Source organism: Zootoca vivipara, chromosome 2 (genome assembly GCF_965207765.1).
Source record: "Zootoca vivipara chromosome 2, rZooViv2.hap1.1, whole genome shotgun sequence".
NCBI lineage: Eukaryota > Metazoa > Chordata > Lepidosauria > Squamata > Lacertidae > Zootoca > Zootoca vivipara.
The window spans coordinates 79,628,514-79,653,217 of record NC_142584.1 but is presented as its reverse complement, the minus strand read 5'-3'; the positions used below and the strand labels follow the sequence as shown (position 1 = coordinate 79,653,217).

Sequence of the window (24,704 nt, the reverse complement as noted above, 5' to 3'; positions counted from 1 at the left end):
GTGACTGAAATAAGCTCATTGCCCTTCTGCTACTGTTTAAATTAGGCAATCCAGACTTTTGATAGGGAAATTGCCGAAATGGCTTTCTAATAATCATTTCTACCGGTAGCAATACAGAAAGATTTGATTGTATGACTTTCAGGCAGATGAGACAACTCTGATGTAAGAGATTTAAAAAAGCAGAACCATTCAGTTATCTTTTGGTTCTTTGCTTTAGCACATGGGTTCATTTCTATTTTGTTCTAGCTTGTTTCAGAATTATTTTTGTCTGTTGGAGAGCATAACATAATGAAACCTTACTACAGGCTATCTTTCCACAGTTCTATTTTCTGTACCTTCTTGCTAATGCAATAGGATGTAATTGCTCTATAATAGAGAATCATAGGATTGTAGAGTTGAGACCCCAAGGGTCATCTACACATTCATTTTGCAACTGCTGGATCAGGAGTAGGGAACCTGTGGCTCTATAGATACTGTTGGACTGCAGTTCCCATCAGCCCCAATCAGCATAGCCAGCAGTCAGGAATGATGGCTGTTGTAGTTCAGAAACATCTAGACTCTGTAGGGTTGCCATACGTCTGGAAATTTCCAGACATACATGAAATACTGCAGCAGAAATCGACTAAATGTCCGTGAAAATCAAAACATATGGCAACTGATGTTGGCAGTGTCTTTTTTGCCAATTTCCCCCAGAATAGCTCAGAAACGTTCAATTTCTTTGCAATTTTGCAAAAAATAAAAACAAAAAACTGAGCAAAACTAAAGAAAGCTCAACAACTTTGGCAGAAGGAAGAAAGAAAGCATAATAAATCCCCCCCTTTTTAAACAAAAGCACCTTCATCTGCTTTACCCTTGGCTTATAAGGAAACTGTACTTTTTAAGGATATATACCTGGTAACCTCTGGGCAATATATGGGATAAGCTACAGTCCAAACATAGCTCTTGCCGTATATTTTATCAATGCAAATACTTCCTTTATTGTATCTGCTACTTATCATAGATACAGTTTTAAAGCACAAGAACGGAAATCCACACCCATGTCGATAATGAAAGAATGGTTGCTGTACGTGAAGCACTTTGAACATGCCAAATATTATTGAAATGTATTGTTTGTCCCAGTGTGCGTGACTTTCAGCTGACCTCAAATTTCATCTGCTAGTTTGTGACCCCAACAGTCTTGCCCAGTTTTGCACTACATTTGCTCAGGGGCATTGCTGCTGTTGGAATCATGTGCTCCTTCCTTTCAGAGTAAAGGAATGGTGTAACTTCTGCTTTGCTTCCTGCAATGCTTTCTTGACATTATATTTTGCTGCAATGCAAATTGTCACCTTTAGGCTAAGGACATTATGTGTGTATTTGGAAATCATTTAGCATAGTACTTGCTCACACCCTTTTCTTTTTCTTCTTCTTCTGGTAGGGATGGGCTTGTTGTTCTGTACCTGTCCATCTTTTTATCGCACTATTGTAACTCAAACTCCATCTTGTGGTTTGCATTTCCACCATCCCTAGCTTCTGGCTACATCATGGCCACGTATTTGTGTTTACATCCCATACATTTCCTTACGATACAGAACAGAGGAAGAACTGCAAAAGTTGCACAAGTCACTGATCATTTTATTGGAATGTCATTGTACTAGACATCAGATAAGCTACTGTAAGCAAATCTTTAAATCAGTTTCTAATTCTGTCTGTGAAGGGGGAGATACGATGAAGAAGTTCTGCATGGGAACCATAACTGTGTATTTCCTGTTTCTTAGCAGCAAGCCTTAACTATTTTTCCACATCTAAATCCCAGGCACAAATATTTTATTCTTCATCTGATCTGGATAACTGATAATGATATTTTTTGCTGACCTGATAAAGGTATTTTTAGATTAGACTTTCAATATTACAATTTTAATTTGCTGTTATGCTTTACTAGCCAACCCAGATAAAACTTTCCTGTAGAACTCCTAGAGAATATAGGCATAGCTGCCAAGTTTTCCCTTTTCTCACGAGGAAGCCTATTCAGCATAAGGGAATTTCCCTTAAAAAAAGGGATAACTTGGAAATGTGAACTGCTCTGGAAATGTGAACTGGAAGGGTCTCATTGTGCATGTGGCTCTTTGGATCCCAAACCATACATGCCCACATCAGTTGATTTAATTTGCTGCTTCATTTACTGTGTGTTAATATTATATGAACCAATGTGTTCTTTAGCAGATAGTTGCTGTTTTAGAAAGAAGTTCAGTAAAGAGGTTAGGCAAACTAATATATGGGATCAGTAAAAGCAAGCTTGTGGATATTGTGTGTATGTGAGAGAGAGACAGAGACAGACAGACAGACAGACAGACAACAGGGGAAAGAATCAGATTCTCACTCACAGCAATGTTGAAGAGACAAGCAACAAATAAGCAATTATCCTGTTAACATTTGGCATGATCCACATCCACACTTGGGTATGCACACCTATGCACAAAAAGAATCATGGTAAATGGGGCTCACTCAGATAGTCTTCAGTAGGGTTACAGTACTTGGCTTCAAAAGAGTCCAACTTAAAAATGGGCAGTGGTCTACCCCCTTTTGGGATTCAGGTCAAAGTTGTTGAGCTTTTTTTTCAGGGAGAAGGAAAGCCCTATTTTTAGAGGTGCAAAGTAATGTTGAGCTTTTTGGGGGCGAGACAAATTTGTTGAGCTTCTTTGGGGGGGGGGAATCTACCACAGGCATCCAGTGATCTACCTGTTGGACATGCCTGCTGTAGTAGGATTGCTGTTTGTGTTGGGTTGCCAACAAATTTTGTTGAGGTGGAATTTCGGGGGCACTTTTGAAGCACAGTGCCCTGCTTTGGTGAAGCGTCCAAGCAATTTTGAGGGAAACATTGTTACTGGTCATGGTAAGACTAAAAAGAATTATTCCTAGGTGAAGGAAGAAATCCACATTTCCCGATGTTGCTGTCATCATCCTGTTAAAACCAAAAAGGAAGGGATTTGGAGTACTGGCAGAGAAGAACTATCACACAGTGCCATATTTAGGAGCCTGTGTCCTAGGCAGCTGTCTGGGGAGCAGGGAATGGGGAAGAAGGCGGGCATTGGCTTCATAGGGTGCCTGGCATGGGCTGCATTTGGAAGAGTGTTACGAATGGTTCAACATCTGGCATTGCTGACCAGCGTGCCACATAACTTACATGAAAGCAAATTGTTCATGCAGTATGCATTTGTGATATTACAAACACCATATCAATCATCAAAATTCATGAAATTAGTATTAAGGCCATATTAATGCAACATTAATTTTGTTGTTTTTGTTGTTAGTGGGTCTCTGGCTTTAAATTCTGTATGGTTTTATGTATGGCTCTTGTAAACCACTCTGATTTTTTAAAATGAAAAGTGGTGTGTACACACACACACACACACAGAGAGAGAGAGAGAGAGAGAGAGAGAGAAAGCTTTTTCTTAAAAAAATGTTTAGGGGATACTCTCATTTTGACTCGAGAAAATCACCAGTTTATAGTTCAAATTGGGAAGAATAAATACAGCAAATGAACAAAAGTACAAAGATTCACGAAATGTTTAGGGTTATGTGTACCCAGGGCCATCTCGAGCAGGTCAGGCGCCCTGGCGCTGAGGCGCGGAGATTGCTCCGGCGCCCCCGCCCTTGCAATGTGCAGCATGGCTTCCATGCGGCTTTGCCGTGCAGCGCCCCCTATTGGCCCCGCGCCCTGGCGCCCCGCGCCACTGGGACTGCACCTAGAGCCGGGCCTGTGTGTACCCCTAGGTTCCCAATTTCTATATGTGCACAACTCCTGCAACAGGTTTTCATAGGAATCTGGCCAGACATAATTCCCAAGAGAAGACCAAAATGTGACACATTCCCTTGCTACTGTTTTCCTATAATTAAACTTCCTACTATTGAAACACAAATGCAAACCACGAAGGTAGACTTAGAGTTTAAATGCTGTTATTACTTAGGCAACTGAAACTAATGTTTGAAAACATCAGTTAAAATGCCTTGCAGAGGAAATTGTAGTTCCACAGAATAGTACCATTAACTGCATTGTTTACATTGTTAAATGTTAGTTGCAAAGGACTTAGAAGCAAAGTTCAGTCTTAATAGATTGCGCCTGTACATAGCTGCCAAGTTCTCCCTTTTTTTAAGGGAAATTCCCTTATGCTGAATAGGCTTCCTCGCGAGAAAAGGGAAAACTTGGCAGCTATGCTCCTGTATCTTCTGAAATAATATGCTAAGATTTGCAGAATCCAAAATCTTCAGTATACACCCAATTGCGTACAAAATTCAAAGTAATAAAATGTAGGTTTTATTCTACTTTACTGTTCCATGTTAAATAGGAACAGATTTGGTCAATAATGGGCTTGAAATAATTTTTAAGGAAATCCAGGAAAGTGTAGGAAGTGGTGGCCCTATGGTGTCAGTAGGTGGCACTCTTCCCTCCAGATCAATACTGTTAAGCACGTTTCTAAGGGACATAGTGCAGTTGGAAGTACACAGTCGTCTCTCTCCCCACCCCGATAAACTAAGCTTTTAAACACATGTGGTCAATAAAAATCCCATCGCATTTTTTGCAAGTGTAGAGGTATAAAGCCCCTGGGGGTCCTGGACAAATTCCAATCTAGTTAATTAATTTCTTCCTGGAATAAAACTATACCTGGCATTTCAAAGCCTACTGAACCTTAAAAGAATTAGTAAGTAAAACAGGCAGCAGTAATTCACAGTATTTGGTTTACAACCTTGATAAAGATAATTATAATCATCCCATGTTTTCTAGTTGCTTTTTACTCCCCTCCCCCAAAAATCCCATATCACTGTGGCATGTTTCAAAGCTTCAAACCACAGAAGATGATAGAAGTCCATATTTCAAAGCAGAAGAAATGTCCCAGTGAAAGAGCAGTTCAGTACAGAAACTCTTATTTTCTTATAACCGAACCACAAGAGAAACCAAAACACAGCCTCAGACTTTTCCCCCTGTCACCCTTGCCAAGCAATAACTTCCCTAAACAAATAATCTTGTCCCGAGACTACAATCAAGAGACATAAAAAGTGTGGGATTTGCTCTTAGCAGTAGTCTTGTGCCTGCTTTTTCTGTGATTTAGATTCCTCAGGAAGAAATATTAAAAGTGGTTTATTTATATTTCAGCACCAAATTAAGAAGATGGCATCATCCATTCACAGTTCTTACCCCATAACAAGACTAATCCCCAACACCTCATTACAGGAAACATTTTCAGGATTGCATATATCATCTTGTTTAACTAGTACATTTTTAAAGGGTACAGTTGAAAGGTAGGAAATTTAAGGCCGTTCATTGATAAGAAAATAAACAAATAAAACTTTAAGAATTTCTCTCAAAGGGGAAATATATTGTAAGGCTTACAGTAACCAAAGTGATATTGGTCAGGAACTTCATTGGTAAGAACCTAAGAGCATCTTCCTCCTCCTTCCTGGTAGAAAAAAGGCTTCTTGTTGGAAACATGTATATTTTGGGTAGCGTCTGTCTTTGAACTATATTAGAATACTTGGCACTGTGTAGATGGGAAAGGTGTTTTCACCATGTGATTTGTTGCTATGTTTAAGACTCAATAAAGAATATTCAACTGCAGGTCAGTAACAAGCTTTCTTTATTCTACGGGTTGCTCCAATTTAGGATGCCGGCCGCCAATTCATATTAAATTATGACTTCAGTCATTTAGGGAAAAGTAAACCCACATTGCCCTCTAGATAACATTTTTGGCCTTCAAGAAAAATGTTGCATTAACCCCTCTATTAGGGTCAATTCATACATTATGTACATCATAGGGTTGCTCTTGCAATTGAGTTCCATGGCTGTATCACAGTAAAGAAATATACTTGCTTTATGCATAGGGATGATTTCCCTGCCTCATTGGGCTCTGTTGGTCTCCAAATCTGACTCCAGAGAACCTGAACAAAAAACCAATGTCTACTACATTATCACTCATATTTTGACCTACTTGCAGGAATGATCCTGCACCCAACCCCTAGAGGAATCTCCAGTCTGCCAAGTATTTAGTTAGACCTGCTAGGCCTCCTCATTTGGTTGTGGTCTGGTTTGGCCCAAATCAGGCCCACCTGTTCATTAAATGTCATCATATGATGCAAGGCGGCAGATAGGTGAAGCGAGAGTGCCAAACTGACAAGCAAGATCAGGCACACACTGTAAGTGTGCCCCCAATTATTCTTTTCCAGCTGCTGTTAGACCGGCTTCATCTGCAGCAACAGGAAAAAGACACCAAGTTCAAATGTGCTGAATTAAAACTGGAAAGGAAGAATACTTGTGTCTACTCAACTGCCATGGAAGTTGGAGGGGAGGAGCTTCTTGCTCAAATGAGGCTGTAACTTCAACTTGCATGTTTTACACAGTATGGAATAGGTAGTCTACTAGGTCTAAGGTACACGTGGCCTTCTAGGTCCAAGGTCTGCCTGGCAGGATGCCATAAGCACTGGTTGGGTTTGCTCAAGAGTTACATCTCAGAACTTCAAATGAAATTTAGAACCCGTACGCCGGCTCCCTCGGCCAATAAAGCAAGATGAGCGCCGCAACCCCAGAGTCGGTCACGACTGGCCCTAATGGTCAGGGGTCCCTTTACCTTTACTTGGGGATAGGCGTGGAGCAATGCTCTAATGCAGACCCAGCTGCCATTTAATTTTGATTAGTACATTTTAGCACTTAGTGGCCTTTTGTTTGCTTCAATCCTGACAGACGCAGAACAGGATGAAGCTGATGGCAGACAACTATGACGATGACCATCACCACTACCACCACCACCACCACCACCACCATCACAGATCTCCTGGGAGGACACAGCACTCCAACCACAGACCCTCTCCAGAACAGGTCAGTCATGTCTCTCCTTCCTTTACCTTCACGCGTACGCTTTTACCGTGCCAATTTTCAAGATAAAATAAATGTTCAAAAGAAAGAATAAACAATACAAGTGATATGCTCTTTGAACTGAAACTAATAGCTTTGTTATTTATTTCCATCACTCAAATAATCTAAACGTTTTCCTTCCTCTTTCCGTTTGGCCTTTTTGTCCCTCTTGTTATGGTTTTCTTTCCTCCTTTTGCTTTCATAGCATTTCTGAAGAGTCCCGATTCAACTATTAAAAGTAATGTTTCTGAGGAATTGCTTTTTTAATGCACTTTGGGGTTTTTGTTTAGATAGCTGTTCTCTTCAAGTATAATTTATTATGGTTGTCTTTTATTAACTCAACCTGTCCATAAGAATATAATTGGTTTGAGTCTGCTCACCAGTAGTAACATAATATTTTTTATATATATAAAAGTAAATTTTCAGATACTTGTTGCCCTATGGTATCAAATTATCAAAACAGCTCAGTGATTTTAGTTGCTTTGGTATTAGACAGCAAACCTGAAGTATCATAGAGTGTTGAGTATATTTTTCTGTCAGCATCAAAAAAATAGCATTGTTTGGCTTTGTACACATTTTATAATAGAAACTAAGGAGAAATTGAAAGTGGCTGAGCTTAAGTGAAGGATCCAAGTGCTTTACCCTAGATCAGGCATTCCCAAACTTCGGCCCTCCAGATGTTTTGGACTACAATTCCCATCATCCCTGACCACTGTTCCTCTTAGCTAGGGATCATGGGAGCTGTAGGCCAAAACATCTGGAGGGCTGCGGTTTGGGGACGCCTGCCCTATATGGACTTCACACAGAAGTGCCAGAGAGAAGTATGAGCTTACTATGACTTCAGCTGGGAGGAGGAAGAGGCAGGATTGGCTTATTATGTTGGAGAGAGTACAGAGTGCGGGAACTGAGCAAGGTGAATGAGTGTCATGGTTCAACTATGCCCAGATGGGGAACCTGAGGCCTCCTTGGAGAAGGAGTAGAAATTGGAGTTCTTGGGGAAGTCCAGAAATAAACGATAAATTGCAAGAACTCAGGCCGAAAGAAGATGGATTTCAAATAAATCTTCACAAGGTTTTATTGATATGATATGATGCGGAGTTTAAATGGGAATCAATCCCAATGTTGAAGGCAAATAAAGGTATATTCCAGTAAAAATCAGGACAAGGCCCTGTTTCGACTATTCTTCGTCAGCTGGAATATTGAGAAATTTGAAATGAATCTTAGAATAATTCTCCTTATAATAAAAATTCATTCAGATCTCTAAACATACCTGATCTAGGTTAAGGTGTCTTCACACCAGTTGCCTATGTTCATGGATAGCTCTTGAAACGTTCTTGAAACCGTTCCCCGCAGGAGCAGAGAGAAGAAACTTATATAAGTACCTGCCTGAATCAAGGCTTGGTTGAGAGCTTAGATGAGCACCCTATCTTGTTGAGCAGTGTGAAGAGTCATTTTTGGCCAATGAGGTCCAAGGCCTTCATTGGGTCTGTCAAGGCAACATACCGGGGGCGGGGGGGGGGGTGGTCCTCTGCTCTTGGCATTTCTCCTGCAGCCAGCGCAGTGAGAAAACCATGCCCAAATCCGTATTTTAAGTACATTCCAGGTTTAATATTTCCAGGTCTCTGGCCATTTGTACATTTACGGAGAAGTGGAGATGCTTAACTGTCAAAGATCAGACTCAGAGTAGAAAGAGAATAGCTAGAACCTGAAGATGTTACAAGTAGTTGTTAAATAGTAAGAATATTGTGAAGAAAAAGAGCAGAAGAATAAGAAAGGAACAAATTAATGAAGCAAGAAAACACAGATGAATTGCTTCATTAGATTGTTATGCAGAAAACCAGCAAGTAGCTCTGTTGCTTCTTTGCTGTCAAAGAAGAACTGAAATGAACTGTAAATGAATTGTTGCCTGTTCTGGCATTTTTAAAAAGTATGAATCATGTGTTTTTCAGGACAGGTTTTGTTATTTGTCATTCCACATAGTTACTGCAATTTGATTGCTCCTTGCTTTTATTACACAAGCCTAAGTTTTCCACTCAGAACTGTGTGTTGCACTCAAAGCTGCATCTGGGTTTTTTGTTTTTGTTTTTGGTGATTCAATATACAGTATAGTGCTGGTGTAAAACCACAAAACACTAGTAAACCTCTTATGGTTAAGTGGTATTTTTAATTTTTAAAAGAGGCATGTTGCATGCATACTATCAACAGCTGCCTTCAGACTTTGGAAATGTATTAATGTAAATTGGAAATTAGCACTGAGGTAAATCCTCCAACTTTCATGGGCCCATTTCACTCCCTGAAGGGCATCATGAGGCAGTCATTTTGTCCCCCAGCAAAGCCCCTGGGAATGATGGATGCTACATGGTGACAAACGGTTGTTTCTACTGGACCGTCCTATGGAATACGTTATAACAATGCTGCACTACTGATTGCATCTCCTCTGCTGTATGCTGTGGTGTCAAAGCTTTTGTTGTTGTTGTTATTGTTGTTAAACAAAAGAAAGAGACAGATGCACTCTGTGCTATCATAGTAAATTCTCTCAGAATAGTAATTGCGTGGACAGGCAGAGTCCCCCAACCCCCCCCCCCGGCAACCCGCTGAGCGGAATAAAGACGCATAACAACGTGCTATGGGATTCAAATTGGCCACAACTTTATTAAGATTCAGATGTAGAGAGACCTTGGCTCAGGCATTGGGCGTTATCCTTCCCAGTCCCCAGCTGGGGTTCTGGGAGGCTTCGGGGTTATCTACATGTATGGGGGTTGGGGCTGGCTCTGGAGAACATATGTTCAAGCAGAGAGAGCCCGCCCCCTGTTTGCCGCCACTGGAAGGCGGAAGTGATGACGCCTATTGGCATGGTCAAGGCTTCCCCCTATACCCCGCTCTTGTTGCCGCAAAGGGGGTGAGGTCTCCACCTCACACCCCTCCCTCTAGGAAAATCGCCAAAGAATTCCGCCCAAGGCCTGACACCGCCAAAGTTGTGACGTATTGCTACGGGAAAGGCGAAACCTGCCAATGCAGGAAAATTCCTTTCCGACCCTTCAACAGCGGCCTTGACGTAGCAGCGCCTGTGAACCTGTAGAGAAAAGGTTAACCTGCAAAAGAACATGAATGAAGGGTGTGGAGGGTGGGAGAAGCTCTGGAACCGACTGGTGCTTGGAGGTAAGATTCCAATTCTATTGTGTGAGCCGGACAGTCCCTCCACTTACCTAGGCCATCCCCTGGCAACACCTCCCCAGGCAGGATTGGATGCTGGGCTTGGGTAGGCGGAGACCCCTGGCATCCTACCTGGGAAGGCGATGCCAGCCCCGAACTACCAGGGAGTCGCCTCAGGGGCCAGGGGGCTGCGCGCATCCACGCAAAAGCCCCCCCCCCATTGATGTGTGGAGCGGTCAGTCTCACTCCTCCCGCAGCACAAATTCGTAGATTTTGCCCTATCTTGAAAATATTATCTTTTTCATTTGCCCTTGTTGACTCTCTCACTCTCTTTGGCAGCCCAATGCTAATTAATGCCTAATCCCTATCCTAAATGTCTAATCCCTATCCCAGCAGCACATATGCTTTTCTGGAGCTGCACTGATTTCTAAGTTACTCAAAATGTAGCTGTTAAGTGTGCAGTTAAATTCCTTGTTTTTGTATTGCCCATAGATTACACGGAATGCTGTGCTCCCCCCCTTTACTCTTCTATTCCCTTCATGAAATCTTTTTGTGATGTGGGTTGTGGAAGCTGTTTGTGATAGCTACTGTATAATATCAGCTAAGAGGCTGAGCCATGACTTGGAAGATGAGCTTCAGAGGAAGGGGACCATAAAGCTCACTGGCAGAGCAGATGCTTTGCATGTAAAAAGGTCCTGATTCAATTGCAGGCATTTCCAGCTAGAAGGTCAGGGTGGGAAAGGCTTTGGCACGACAAACTGGAGAGGTGCTGCCCACTGGATTAAATAGAGTACCTTGCAAATAGCTTGGCCTGACAGAAGACAGCTTTTTATACAGTGGAACCTCGGTTTACGAACTTTCGGTTAAGAACTATCCTAACCCGGAAGTTAGTAAACCGAGGTGCCCGAGGCCTACTGAGCGTCCGATGCCTTCGGGGAGGCCGGGCCTTCGCGAAGGCATCGGAGTGAAGGCCCTGCTGCTTTAGGGGGTGTTTTTCCTCGTCTAGAACGGATTAATCAACTTCCCATTACTTTCAATGGGAAAGTTCGCTTCGGTTTATGAACACTTCGGTTTATGAACAGACTTCTGGAACCAATTGTGTTCGTAAACCGAGGTTCCACTGTATTCCTAAAACTGGTAGAAAGGATTCCCAGGGTTAAAATTGCTAAACACTTACTTGCAAGTTGATTGACACAATTTGCACCAGCCCCACCTAAGTAAGTCTAGGCTTTTGAGGGGAACTCACTGAATTGTTTCTAGTGCAGCTAAATAAGTGATTTTTTAAACAAAATCTCAGCAACCTCCAGCTTATTTTGAGGGTACTTGGCAAAGCTAAGCTGGCTGCTTGCCAGTGCTATATTCCTCCTCAACTGTGCTCAGACTCTTTTGCCCACTGAATCCTGCAGGGTGCTGAAATCAGCGGCTCACATTATATTAGATGTGGGAGGTAAGGAAATCCTATAGTTGACAGTAACCCACAAAAGCATATGGGCCACTATAGCCAATCCTATTATATGGCAGTGAGAGACAATGTGGAAGGAAAGCGCTTCGAAGAACGCTGTCACATTTCTTCCCAGTGAGGGTCAAAAGTAACTGGGGAGAAGGGGGAGATGCTTGTGGAAATGAATCTGAAACAAGGCACATGGTTTTGACTCAGCCATACTGATGATATACTGGTAGGTCCACAGAATTTTGTTTCCCAGACAGTGACGTTTCTGGCTGGTGTGTTCTTCTATTAAAGCTGTTAATTCTGGATGCATGTACAGGTCTAGGCATCACCAAGTTTTATTTGACCTTGCATGTTTCCCATAAACTGACTCAGGATTAGTACATTGTCATGTTTTCTTTTCTTTTTAAAATAAATGGCGCTATACATTTTTAAAAACATAAAGTCTTTTCAGGCCACAGCAAGTAAACATATTTGTTACAAGAAATTAAACCCCTTATGTGGCAACCAGCATGTAAAAAAAAAGAGTATTGTCTGCAACATGTAGAAAGGTTTTATAGTCTCAGGGCCAGTAGTTACATGTTTGACAACTCAATGCATCAGTTGTAGCAGTCTGCAGACACTAAGAAAAGATGCCTTATATCAGCTTTTTTTTATATAAAAAAGATGAGATGAGCACATTATTATCACTAGATTTACTTAACTCAAGTTGAGATGTTAATTCTTTGCACTCAGGGACATGAAAGGCATCTGTGACAAGTCTTGTCAGGCAGGGCTTTTCCACTGAAGGAAGGAAGCCAAAAGAGTTTAACTCATGAACATTGTGAAGACTGTGTTGTGAAAGCATTTTTAATTGATACTCTTGTCCTACCAAGTATTCTAAAACCACTTCATTGTTTATGGATGTTAGTCATATTATGGGAGCAGTTGTATTCAGTTAGGAAGCTGTGGCCTTTCATTCAATCACATTCATACGGTCTGATTCTTGATCAGATGGCTGCTGTGGTTGCTCAGAAAATTTCATGATTCAAAAACGTAACATTGTAGTTCACCTAAGAAAAGCAAAAACAAAAAACAAAACAAAAACCAGACCCAGAGATATCACTTGAACCTATTTAAGGACTAGCAAATCAGTCTATTTTCAGTCCACGTCAATTTCACATCTATTCACTCATGTCTTTTTCATTCCATTTCCACATTGATTTGCCAACTATATTAAAAGTATCAGTCTAATACTCATGGGACCTGAAACAAGGTAGTCTTATTGTATTTACTGATTTCTGAAATGTGAGAGGCCCATCAGTATTGGCATTCCACTGGCTCCAGAAGACACACCTGACTGGGAAAGCATTGCTCTGAACTTGAACACCTGATCTTTTTAACTGGTTTTTTTTTAAAAAAAATTCAATTGTCATGCTTTTTAACCAGTTTGTTTTATTGTATATTTAAATTAAGGATGTTTTAATGCTTTGTATATTAATTACGTTTGGGTTTTATACTGGATTTTACAGTTGTAACCTGCTTAGAATGCATTTTAGCATATAAGTGGCATATAAATTAATGATGATGTAATAAATAATAATAATAATAATAATAATAATGATATAGAAATCCTGCTCTATGGTTATTAAGATTATGCATTGTCCTTAAAACCAGGTTAAATATCAGGGAACCAAACATTTTTAGTTATAGTAAGAAATTAACATGTGTTCCTTTATTTATATCTAGTTTAGATGTTGATGTTGTAATTTATCACTTATAGAGTGAGTGCCTAAGATTTTCTAAGAGCTGCACAGAGATTAAAAGCTAAGGCATTCTCTACCCACAAGCTCACTATGGGGGGATGTGGCAAGACAAGCAAATTCAGGAGCCAGTTCTTGTAGTTATGAAATCTGAGCAATATCATCTGATCTGGACAGATGATCCCTCCTTGACTTTAAGCTCTCTCTCTCTCCAACAACCCTTAGTCCTCTGGTGAATGAATGGGGCCCAGACCACACTTCCTTGGTTTCAGCAGTTCTAGAGCAGCTGGAAGTTAGAGCCATGCTAAGATAATATCTTATCCTATTCAAAGGGCTCAGCTGTACAAAGGTGTGGCAGGAAGGGAAATCTCACTGTCCAGTGAAGGCAGTGGCTGCCACACCTTAGCTTGTTTCAAAAAGCACAATGACAGCAATGAAAAGAGAGCAAACAGACCGCGAAAGCTGCATTCATCACCACCTGCTTATATCATGGCATTGTTCCCAAAGACACCCCCATAACAGCTACGCTGGAAGGCACCACTCAATGTTACAGTTGTCACAACAACTTTGGCAATGACACTTAATCCATTTACTGTCTTCTACAAACACTGCGTGAGCATACTGCCAGGAAGCAGCCACAGTGCCACCACCAGCATAGCCATAGCTCAATAGGAAGAAAGAACCCACATTCATATATTTATTTGTTTTTATTTAAAGGATTTTCAGACCCCCTTTCAGCCTAAACCAGGCATCCCCAAACTTCGGCCCTCCAGATGTTTTGGACTACAATTCCCATCTTTCCCGACCACTGGTCCTGTTAGCTAGGGATCATGGGAGTTGTAGGCCAAAACATCTGGAGGGCCGCAGTTTGGGGATGCCTGGCCTAAACCTTTGAGGTTACTCTCAGAAAAACGAAAAATCGTTTGCTTACATAAGCTTCTAGAGGCATTTTCAAAATAGAAGTAGGCAGACATGTTTTGGATGTAGCCAAGTTGAAATCTGCTGCATGCCAAGCTGCATGGCTGCAAATAAATAAAATCCTTCCACAATCATATGTGGCCACATCTTTGATCTAACATGTCTGCCACTGATAAGAAAATGGGAAATTTAAGAAAAAACACCAAATTGAGCTACCTATTGCCTTGCAATCATCCTGTTGTATCCAAAATGTCAGCCAAATTAACTTTTGGTGCTCCAGGTCCTGCTTGGGACCAGCACTATGCAAGCATTCACATTTTTAAAAGTGTACATAAAATCGCATTTTGTTTGGCCTAATATTTGGAGCAAACTGAAGTTCCTAGTTTGCAAGGCCAGCTCCTTATACACATCATTACTGTAATCAAGTCTGAATTCCTGCATAAGCTCCAGATCTGCCCTCAAGCAGGGTTGCTAATCCTTTGGCAGTCAAGTCCAGGCAGCACTAGAGCAAGCCTTTGGCCAGGGGAAAAGCAGAGGAAGACAGGTCACCATTCCAGTGGCAGCAGTTCAGCCAATTCCATAGCCCAGGGGCTGGAAGGAAACATTGTAGAACCTATACAAGGGACAGTTTCCCCAGGAGAAGGGTTCAAGGGCCACCTGATGATCACTGTTTCTATTCAAGCAGTGCTACTAAAATTGCACGCACCACATCTCTAAGTATTGTCTGTGTTGGCGTAACAGAAGAAGCTTCTTGCCCAGGAGCCTGAGACTTGAAAAATGAAGAGGGCCATCTAAGCTAATGGAGGGTGGAGGAGCCAAGTCCATTGCTTCCTTCAACAATGTTAAACAATATAAAAACTGGATCTACAATTGCACTCAAAATTCATGCACAGTGAAATTAGGGAGACCATTTTGCAAAAAATTCTCTAGGGGAGGACTAAGATACTCCATTAGTTCAGGCTACTGAACTTTTCTTTGAAAATTTGTCAGAAAATTGTTTTATGATACACTTTGCCTCATCCCTACTTTTCAAGTCATAGCTTCCTCTCTTTTTTCCCTCCTTTTTTTTTTTGTCTTGCTTTTAACCCAGTGGCATTCTCACAGCTGGAACATTTGTTTGTTCGTATAACCATGCCATTTTATTTCTGTCTACTACTACACTTGCAAATCTGTGGCAGCTTCTGCTTCCTGTCATTTATGTTAAAAGGGAAGAAAGCAAACCATTCGGATATTTATTTCCAAAATGTGAGTGCAGAAGACTCTTTAAACCCCAAATAAAATCGAAATATTTCAATTCGGGGGGAAATTGAATTGATTCAAAGATAGTAAGTCAAGGCTCTCTTGATGCTGTTAGAAAAAGTAAAATCCCATCTGAAGTTTTTGACTCATGTTATGGCTGTAATAGATGACGGCATTAGCAGGATACAGTGCCATAGAAGATGGGTGGCTTGAATCCTAATCCTTAGACACTCTGCTTTAACAAGACCATGTGTGATTTAACCATTTAGAGCAAGGGTAGCCAAAATGCTTTTGGATTCCATCTCCCATCATCCCTACCCATTGGCCATACTGACTGGTAGTTGAAGTCCAGTATCATTTGGAGGGCACCACATTGGCTACTCCTGCACCAGAGCATTTTGAGAAACAGTGGCCAAGTGTAGAAAGTTAAATTGCTCAAGCAGGTAAAAGGGATCAAAACCAGCAAATATGGGAATAAGCAAGTAGAATTATAAACTGAGACAAAAATAAAATAAATGCCTTTAGTGTCCCCATTGAAATAAATATGGTAAAAAAAATGGTCTGGCTTTATTCTAAGTTTAATTATATTTAAATTTATATATGCCATATTTTTTCTGTTTAATTTAGTAATGTACATAACATCTGCCTTAATGTCTGCTTTTAAAAAAATAACATTCAGCTGTTCTTTTATTATATTGACTTGATTGAGGTTAGTAGTGATGTTGCCAGTGTGTGTTTTCATAATGTAGTACATGGTATATTTGAATAATAAACAATAATGCAACATCACAATCTTATGCATATTTATTCACAAGTAAGATTGTCCCTAACACAAGATAAATTTCAGAGTTAGCCAACAGCAGAATTCTCAATACTAATACTAAAAAAAGTAGTAATTCGTAGAATATATTTAATTGATTTATTTACATCCCATATTGGTGTCTTCCAGGGATAAGATAATATGTATATGATGGGAGTAGTTAAAGTAAATAGGGTAACCTGTGTACACAATCCATCAATTACTGCTACTTTTTAAAATCTCTGTTAATCCCAGTGATGGTTTGTTGAGGCAAAAGAAAGAATCTATGCCTGACGCAAAAGTTGATTGTGACATAAGCTGGAGTACAGAGGAATGTGAGTAGAATTCTGCTCATTCGGTGATCCTGTTCCAGCTTCTTCTCTGTGCACCACCCCCAAAAAGCAACTCCTGAAGGCTGAGGAACATTCTGCAACAGTGTGGAATGCAGCCCATGGGGATGCAGCAAGAATAGGCCATAAGTGGGCACCTTGCATTAATACAAGGCATCTATTGATGTAAGTTATACTGTTTTCCTCCTTTTTTAAAAAAGAAGTTTCTTTTTCCTACAAAAGAGACTTCCATGCCCCACGTCCACCCGGTTTCTCAGACCACTTAAGCATTTCTTTACAATTTCTGTAGGGTTGAACTCAGTTTATCATTGCAAGATGGCCATGGCTTTGTGTGTGTTTTTCTTTCCATGCCACCCGAGCTACCTGCATCTTGATCTGAAAAAGCCCAGTGAAAGAATTTACCTCATGAACTGAAACGCAGGAAACAGGGGAGGCTGACTGCTGAGCACCTGAGATTAACGCAGTCGCTGTTTTTCTTTCTTTCTTTCTTTCTTTCTTTCTTTCTTTCTTTCTTTCTTTCTTTCTTTCTTTCAAGTAAAAAGATTTCACTTAAAAAGAAACATGACCAGAAAAACCAGGAGCACTGTATGCAGCCTCCCTATTCTCTCCCATGAAGGGTTCAAAGAGATGATTTGCCGAATGAAATAGCGCACATGACAAACACCCTTTGGTCACCTTGGAAATAAAATAGTCACAGGAAATCCCTGTATCTCACCTATGAGCATTGCACCAATATTTCCTCTCCCCTTTCATAAATTTTGGATGTGATTTCTCTTGTGATAAATTGATGGAGAATGGTCAAGAAAAATTGCAGGAGGCATTTTTGGCACCGCATTAGTATACCATGCAGTAATGACTTGGATTGACTTTATGTAAGAGTATACTTGCCTCGCTGAATTATCTCATTCTTTGTCGTGTTGTATCATATATATCTGTGCCTTCCTGAAAGGAAAGCTTTTATTATTGTAGTAATTACCAATATGCCTGTGATATACATGTCGGTTCAGAGGTCAGCCTGACGGAGATCTGTGGCAGCTGCTTCCAGGTAGGTGAGCATAGGATTTCAGCCTTAGACTCTTTCTGCAGTAGTCTTAATTGGTTTTTATATGCAAACCATTGCTGTTGAATTGTACAACCCTCTTTTGATTCACAGTTACAGTTGGATGTACTTATTATATTCTTGCTTTTGTTGCTTGTGATAACATAGCTACTGCTTAAAGTTCGTAACATTTTCTTTGAAAACTTTAACGCCTTCATCATTGAAGATCGACGTTATCTTCCGTTGCACCACCGTAACTAACCGTTTCTTCTTTCATTCCAATGCTAACACCTTCTAATGTCTGGCTGGCAGGATGATGAGGAGGGAATATGGGCCTAAGCGGTTCCTATAAGCCAAAGTTCCAGTTTTGTTTTGAGGGGTGAGATACCATTTTTATTCTCTATTTAGATGCAATTTCATATTGTCTGAACTGTGAGCTACATGGACAGGCGTATCTCATGAACATTAAATAAATGTTTTAGTATCTCTATCTGGAATAACAATAGTTTTGAATAGTTGTGGATGACCATAATTAACTGTGATTATTCTGATTTGTAATGGTATGGTGCCATGTTATTGAAGATAAATTTAAGATCACCACCACCACCAACTTATTTACGTCATTTATTGCAGTTATCAGGGTTTTTGCCTTCAGTCAGATTATACCAATGATGATGGTGTCTTATTTGGTGCAACTTATGAGATGGCCATCTCATTGGCAAATAATGATTCTGCACAAGTGAAGTATGTCAAAAATAAAAATAAGGTGATTATTTCCGATGTAGGGGAAACTGCCACGTCCGTTCTGTAGTGCTCTAAAACAAATGGGGTACACTGAACTTTATAAATAGGAAGAACATACCTTGTTATGTATTCAATATAGGACACTCACAGAAGCCTCACCACAGCGTCCCTGTGCATATCGCCCTGTGCTTTAAGTCTCCACGCATTAGTGTGGTGAGTGGGGAACGCCTGCAGGAAGCCTTTTTGAGTTCATTTGAAAGTGAGTAGAATCCTCTGCTTGTAGCCCATGATAAAGCATGGTCCCTGCTCACCTGAGGCATTCTGCTTAACTTCAAGGCAGTGCAAGTAGAAGCCCCTTGCAGACTTTTATCGCTTAACTTGAGTGTGCAGGGCAATGTGCATAGGAGTGGGCATCTATGCCCCCATCTACAAAGAAAAAAGCCTTTTACTCATATGTTTAATGAAAGCATGGAAGTTGTGGAACGTTGGCATATATCAGTGTTTCCCAACCAGTGTGCCTCCAGATGTTTTGGGACTACAACTCCCATCATTCCTGACCACTGGTCTTGCTAGCTAGGGATGATGGGAGTTGTAGTCCCAAAACATCTGGAGGCACACTGGTTGGGAAACACTGGCATATATTGACTGTCCTTTTGACCGGAAAATCTTTTTCAAAGTGTCATTGGGCATGGAGGTCAGCAGGGATCTCCAACCTTAGGCTGGCCAAGCCCAAAATTGTAGTCTCCAGCCACCACCTCTTCACCTAGCAGCAAGCCCCTGACCAGCCATGCACTGGAGCTTGAATGACACTACTTTGGAGGGAATGGCCTTTGTGGAGAGGATCTCTGAGAGTCTTCAAGTAAAAGAACTCAAGCTCCCCCCACACACACCTTTTTTATGGCTTCACGGCCACTGAGCAGCAAAGACTAGTGAGGTGGTTGCCAGGTTGTTCCAGTGTGGTTGAACTAGCCTTCCACTCACCTTTTGAGCTGGGGAGGTGACACGGATTTCCATGAAACTGCTAAGATCAGACAAGGAAGGGGAGAAGCTTGTACTGCTGTGCTACTCCCACATACTTTCTGTTGGTGCCGTATACTGGCATTCTGGTGGGAAATTAGGGGCAGTAGGAACATGGGCAATGGCATGGGTGGAATTAAACTACAGATGTAATGATGCAGGATTGCTGGGAAAGCATCACAGAATAACTTATAAAGTGGGAGGATGTGTGAATGGGCCATTATAAATCTACTTCAAATGCACTTTCAACGTATCAATGACACATTATTGAATAAAACAGAAGCCTGGGTGGTCCCTTTGGCTTGGATAAAGCAGGAGTATGTCAGTGGGAAGATTAAAGGTTACTGATCCTTCAGTCCTTGTACAGTGTTAAATATGGGGCTTGTTAAGAATGACTTGCAACTAAGGCCATGTGTATGTTGACTGGAAGTTGTTGGCTTAGTAACATTGATAGTTTCTGGGCTTTATTTTCAAAGTGACACATACTTGTGTTCTTGTTAGAGAGGATATTTACGAACATATGGTGTGACTATCAAAACCAGAACAATGTTTGAAATGTATTTCAACATTACAGATATAAATGCAAATTGTATGTTCTGTGAGATGTGCTACTAAATTTCACACAAAGAGAAAAGAGGACAATCCCATATACAGTTAAGCATGTGTAAGTGTCGCTGAAATTAAGAAGATGTATATATGCTTGCTTAATTGTCTGCTGGAAAATGCCCAGGTTACATGTGATGGCAAAGTTTACCAGCACTTAAATTGTTATACTTTAGCTCCTGATTTTTCTCTCATCTACTGTTGAGAAATATATTGAAAAGGAGCCCAGCTTTGTTAATGTGATTTTCTACTAAATGTCTGCTGTTTGTTTTTATACAATACGTGTAATTATAAAACTTTCCTTACGAAGGAGTTGTGCTACTGCAATAAGCATTCCTTTTGCTGCTTTCAAGCAACGGTCTGATTTTACATCTCATTGTGTGCACATGGATGCACAAAATAAATTTTTGTTTGCTTTCCAGGTGCAGAAGTATTTGGGCAAAACAGCCAATAGGATTCCATTCCTTTGTTGGCTTGCCAGTGTAATTTACACCATATTGTTTTATTCCAGAATCTTGATGAATATCTTTTTTGCTATGCCAACAGGAGCCTGGTATGAATCCAAAGCTGGAAGCAACAGCTTTCATTTCCCCAGATTATTCTGAAATGTAGATTTATTTATTATTTCCCCCATTCACCTTCACAATGGATGTGAGGCTTTCATAGCTTTGGCTAAGACATTAGACGTTTGCTTGTAGTGACCCTTTCTCTTCCCCCAAACCCCCAAGAGCACAGGCACTTATGTAGAACATAACGTTTACTGAGTAAATATTCTCAGTAGTTATTTTGTTGTTGCTACAGGAGATAATCAAAATTTATCTGATGAATTGTAATGGTTTTCTGTGAGGTTTATAAGTTTGATTTTAGATTTTTTTTAAAGCCATCTGGAGCTTTGGAGGAGGTGTGGTAAAAACGTTTTAAATGAATATAGACGTGAAGAATAGGGCATTGTGACCAATCTCTGTGTTATGATACTGAGTCTATTCTAAGCCAGGCAGATGCAGAATTCTTGCCCACCAGCAGCATCTGAGGAAAATAGCTGCTGGGTCAGCAGGAGTAGCTGAGAGTGTTTATTCCATTTAATGCTTGTTCCATGTATTGCTGCTCCAATTATATCTGGTGGGTGTTATGTGATGGACTGTGTTTTAGTAAGGATGAGGAGATACCCCATATTCAGTGTATCTAGGGAAGAGGAAGACTTTGTGATGGGTAACTGTTGAATCAGGAGAGGAGAAAGGATATAGACACCTTACAGCTATCTGTTCACCTGGTCCACCATTCAGTTGAGGTTGCCATATCAGTTACCCATTGGGCCTGCAGATTCTGCGTTTTCAGGTCACCAAAAGAGAAATCTCCTCTTATCCACAATTTAGTTCTGAATAACTGTGTTGACCTGGCTTGCATCACTGAGGTCTTAGTGCAGTGGTAGATGAGAATAGTGACATTTATCTATCTCAGTTAAGCCCACCAGTTACTCAGTGGTGCAGCAACATAGACCCAATGGGGAGAGAGGTAGGGTTGCTATTGTCTATCGTGATATTATATCCCTTGCTTGGCACCCTACCCATCAATCCACTGAGTTCGAATGCCTTTATTTGATACTGGGTGTCAGGAACAGGACAGTGATTCTGTTTGTGTACCACCCCCCCACTGCTGAACAATATTCCTGCCTGAACTGACTGAGGTAGCCCTACATTTGCACTGGAGTCTCCAAGGGTTAAAAGTTGAAAGGGAAAGTGAAGAGGGTCAAATCTCTCTAGAATATGGTTACCGGATTTTTTCAATGAATCCGGGGACACTTTTTGTTTGTTTTGTGGTTTGGTCATAATCACAAAAATAGAAGTTTTAGAGAAAGTATACCACAGATCAAAAAGGTACCAACACGGCCATTTATTTTTAAGATAACATTAATATTTATTTGAAATCAAGTTTAATTGAAAAGAGTGGGTTTATTTTCAGGAAAGGGTTTTAATACTGGGATGTCATACCAATGCATTGTTTTGTGTTTTGTTTTTGTTCTATTACAAGGCAATTACTTAAGATAGCAAAAAGAAATGAGCAACCACAGTACATCTTTACATAAAATGTTAAACATATTCATATAATTTAGATCCACAAAGTTATTAAGGAGGACTACTTGGTTTTGAAACCAAGCTTTGAGCTAATTTCTTTGGTCTCACCATCATCTCTGGCCAACCATATTTGCATTATTACTGAGGAAGCACCTTTTAAAAAAAAATCAGACATGAGGACTTAAGGCAATGAAGGTTCTAGCATACCAGCTTCAATTCTCTGGAAAAGCTATTTCAGCCTCAGGGAGGTGACTGAACATACTGTGCACACACATGGATTTCACTTACCTTTTCGGAAGATGCCTTCGCAGAACCCTCAAACTGCTCTTTAAACTTTTCCAAGTTCAAGAAGCAATTTGCGAATTGACACGAGCTCAATTTAAAAGGGAACCTGGGGGGCATTTATCCTGCTGAAAGCTCTCAACTCAGGAAAAGTTTCAAGGGAAGTTTGAGGCTTCTTTGAGTAGAACTTCTATAAAAATGTAACTCTGAGAAAACATAGGTGTGTGTCCAGAATGTGTGTGTGTTCCCTTCTGGATCACATCCTGTACCTTGCATTAAATTGAACAGATGGTTTCAGCTTCTAAAATGTAAAATCTCCCAAGAGGCTCATGAATATATTGGACATGATCTTCAACAGACTTCTCCAATCCAGCGAAAAGAACAAGATTCCAAGAAACCAACTGTGTCTTGTGTATAATTAAATTCAGTTCATATTATATGAATGACAGACCTTTTTTATATTACCAGAGGGACACATTTACATAAAAAGAATAATGAAAATGAGAGAGAGAAACAATAGATGTTCACAAAAAATGATCCATTTCTCTATTATTAAACTAAAGAGTGGGAAAAATAATTTTAGGATGCAATAATTTAATCTGTACTCCAAATTCATTTATTTCCTCTGTCCTTCTTGTACTTTGTTTCCAGCCACAAATTTTGGTTCTGGAAATGCAGTATATTGCATATTAATAAATACTCCCTTAGATTTGCTGACACATTTGTTGAATTCAGAACACTTGCATTGTAGCACATCTTCATTCTCTCATGAGAGGATCATAAAGCAAGAAAGATTTAACTTATTAGCATGCTATTAATATGATTGGTTGACACACACACACACACACACACACACACACACACACTGTATATACTCGTGTATAAGCTGACTTTTTCAGCACATTTTTTATGCTGAAAAAGCTCCCCTCAGCTTATACTCAAGTGAGGGTCCCACCCGGGCGCATTTCTGACAGCGGCAAAGGCAGAGGAGGAGGAACGAGCAGCCTAAAAGCATCCCTTTCGGGCTGCGCCTTCCTCCTCTGCTGGCTTGTGGTGTGGTGAATCGGCTTATACTCGAGTCAATAAGGCTTCCCAGGTTTTTTGTGGTAAAATTAGGTGCCTCAGCTTATATTTGTGTCGACATATACTTGAGTACATACGATGATAGATAGATAGATAGATAGATAGATAGATAGATAGATAGATGATAGATAGATATCGATGATATAGATATAGAAGTATGGATTTCCGCAGGCTCAGTCGGACCCTGCTTGTCTTTCAGAAGCAGAAACTTTACAATATGTGTAAGTAAACCCCTGCTATATTATAATAATCCATTAGCTCCTTGCTTGTCAAAGTAACAGGATGTGCAGTCACTTTCAGTAATTAACTCGCCTGCACATCTTACGGAGAACTGTCAGAGCTGGATCCAGACTTCCCTGAAGTCTCTTGAAAAAGACAGAAGGTTTGCCTTGATCACTGCAAGAAGCATTTGGATGAATGCTGTATATCATAATTTGCTTGCTAAGTGCCACCTTGTCTAGGACTGGAATCAGAATTACTAATACCATTTGATCCATTAGTCCCCGCCCCCTCCAACACACACACAGATAGTACTTCGTTATGTATGTAAAGCTAAGTGGTTCTGAATGTTTATGACACTGTGTTTGTAAGCCTGGTTTGGAACGTAGATTCAGTGGGATCATAACACTTAGATGATATATGATGAATATATCATGTCCGCCATAAATTCTTCTGAAGCCAGGAGTGCCAAACTAAGAAATAATTTTACATACCTATAAACCGGTAGGCAGGTTGCTTTGTGTGAGTACAAAAATAGGTTCAATCCGGGAGAACCTTTTATTGAACAACTACGGTAAGTAAATCACACAAAAATTGAAAGCTGATTATTCTCAGTATCATCCCCCCACCGGCCCCTAGGCAATCCAGACTTTCCGACTATTTGCAGGTTAGGGAAAGGAGTTCACAAATATAAATCCTATGCTTTGCAATATATTTTCTTCTGTCAGGTCTATTCTTTGTGTTGTTTTGATATGTAACTAGGTGCAATAGCAGCGCTGGTTGGTACCCCTCCAGGAATGTCTCAGGATGTGGTGGAATTAACTACTGCTTTTCTTCTTTCATTTACCTTGAACTTCGACATGACTGTATGTTTGAGAAAAATACTGTGTACAAATTCCTGCTATGAAAATCTTTGTGATTACAAAGGGTGTTTCCCACTTGCCATGTATTGTTTGCTGCTGGCACAGGTCTTGTTCAGAGAGATGACAAGTGTTGCTTTTGAAGCAGAGTCGCATTCTTTTAAAATGGTGCGTGACCTACGTTTTTTGAAGTCGGTCTACTTCAGCAAGAATGTATTTTATAGGACTTCTATCAGTGTGGCCTCTTAAACTCT

General features: G+C 40.5%; 1 protein-coding gene across 1 annotated transcript in view; it reads left to right on the top strand.

Moving 5' to 3' along the window:
• The window catches only part of ERC2 (ELKS/RAB6-interacting/CAST family member 2), a 391,348-nt gene extending 384,251 nt beyond the window's left edge, over positions 1-7,097 (top strand). The window contains exons 16-17 of the mRNA XM_060271028.2: positions 6,713-6,847; positions 7,089-7,097. Coding sequence (XP_060127011.1) covers positions 6,713-6,847; positions 7,089-7,097 — 144 coding nt within the window. The remainder of the gene's footprint in view (positions 1-6,712; positions 6,848-7,088) is intronic.
• Positions 7,098-24,704: the final 17,607 nt, after the last annotated feature.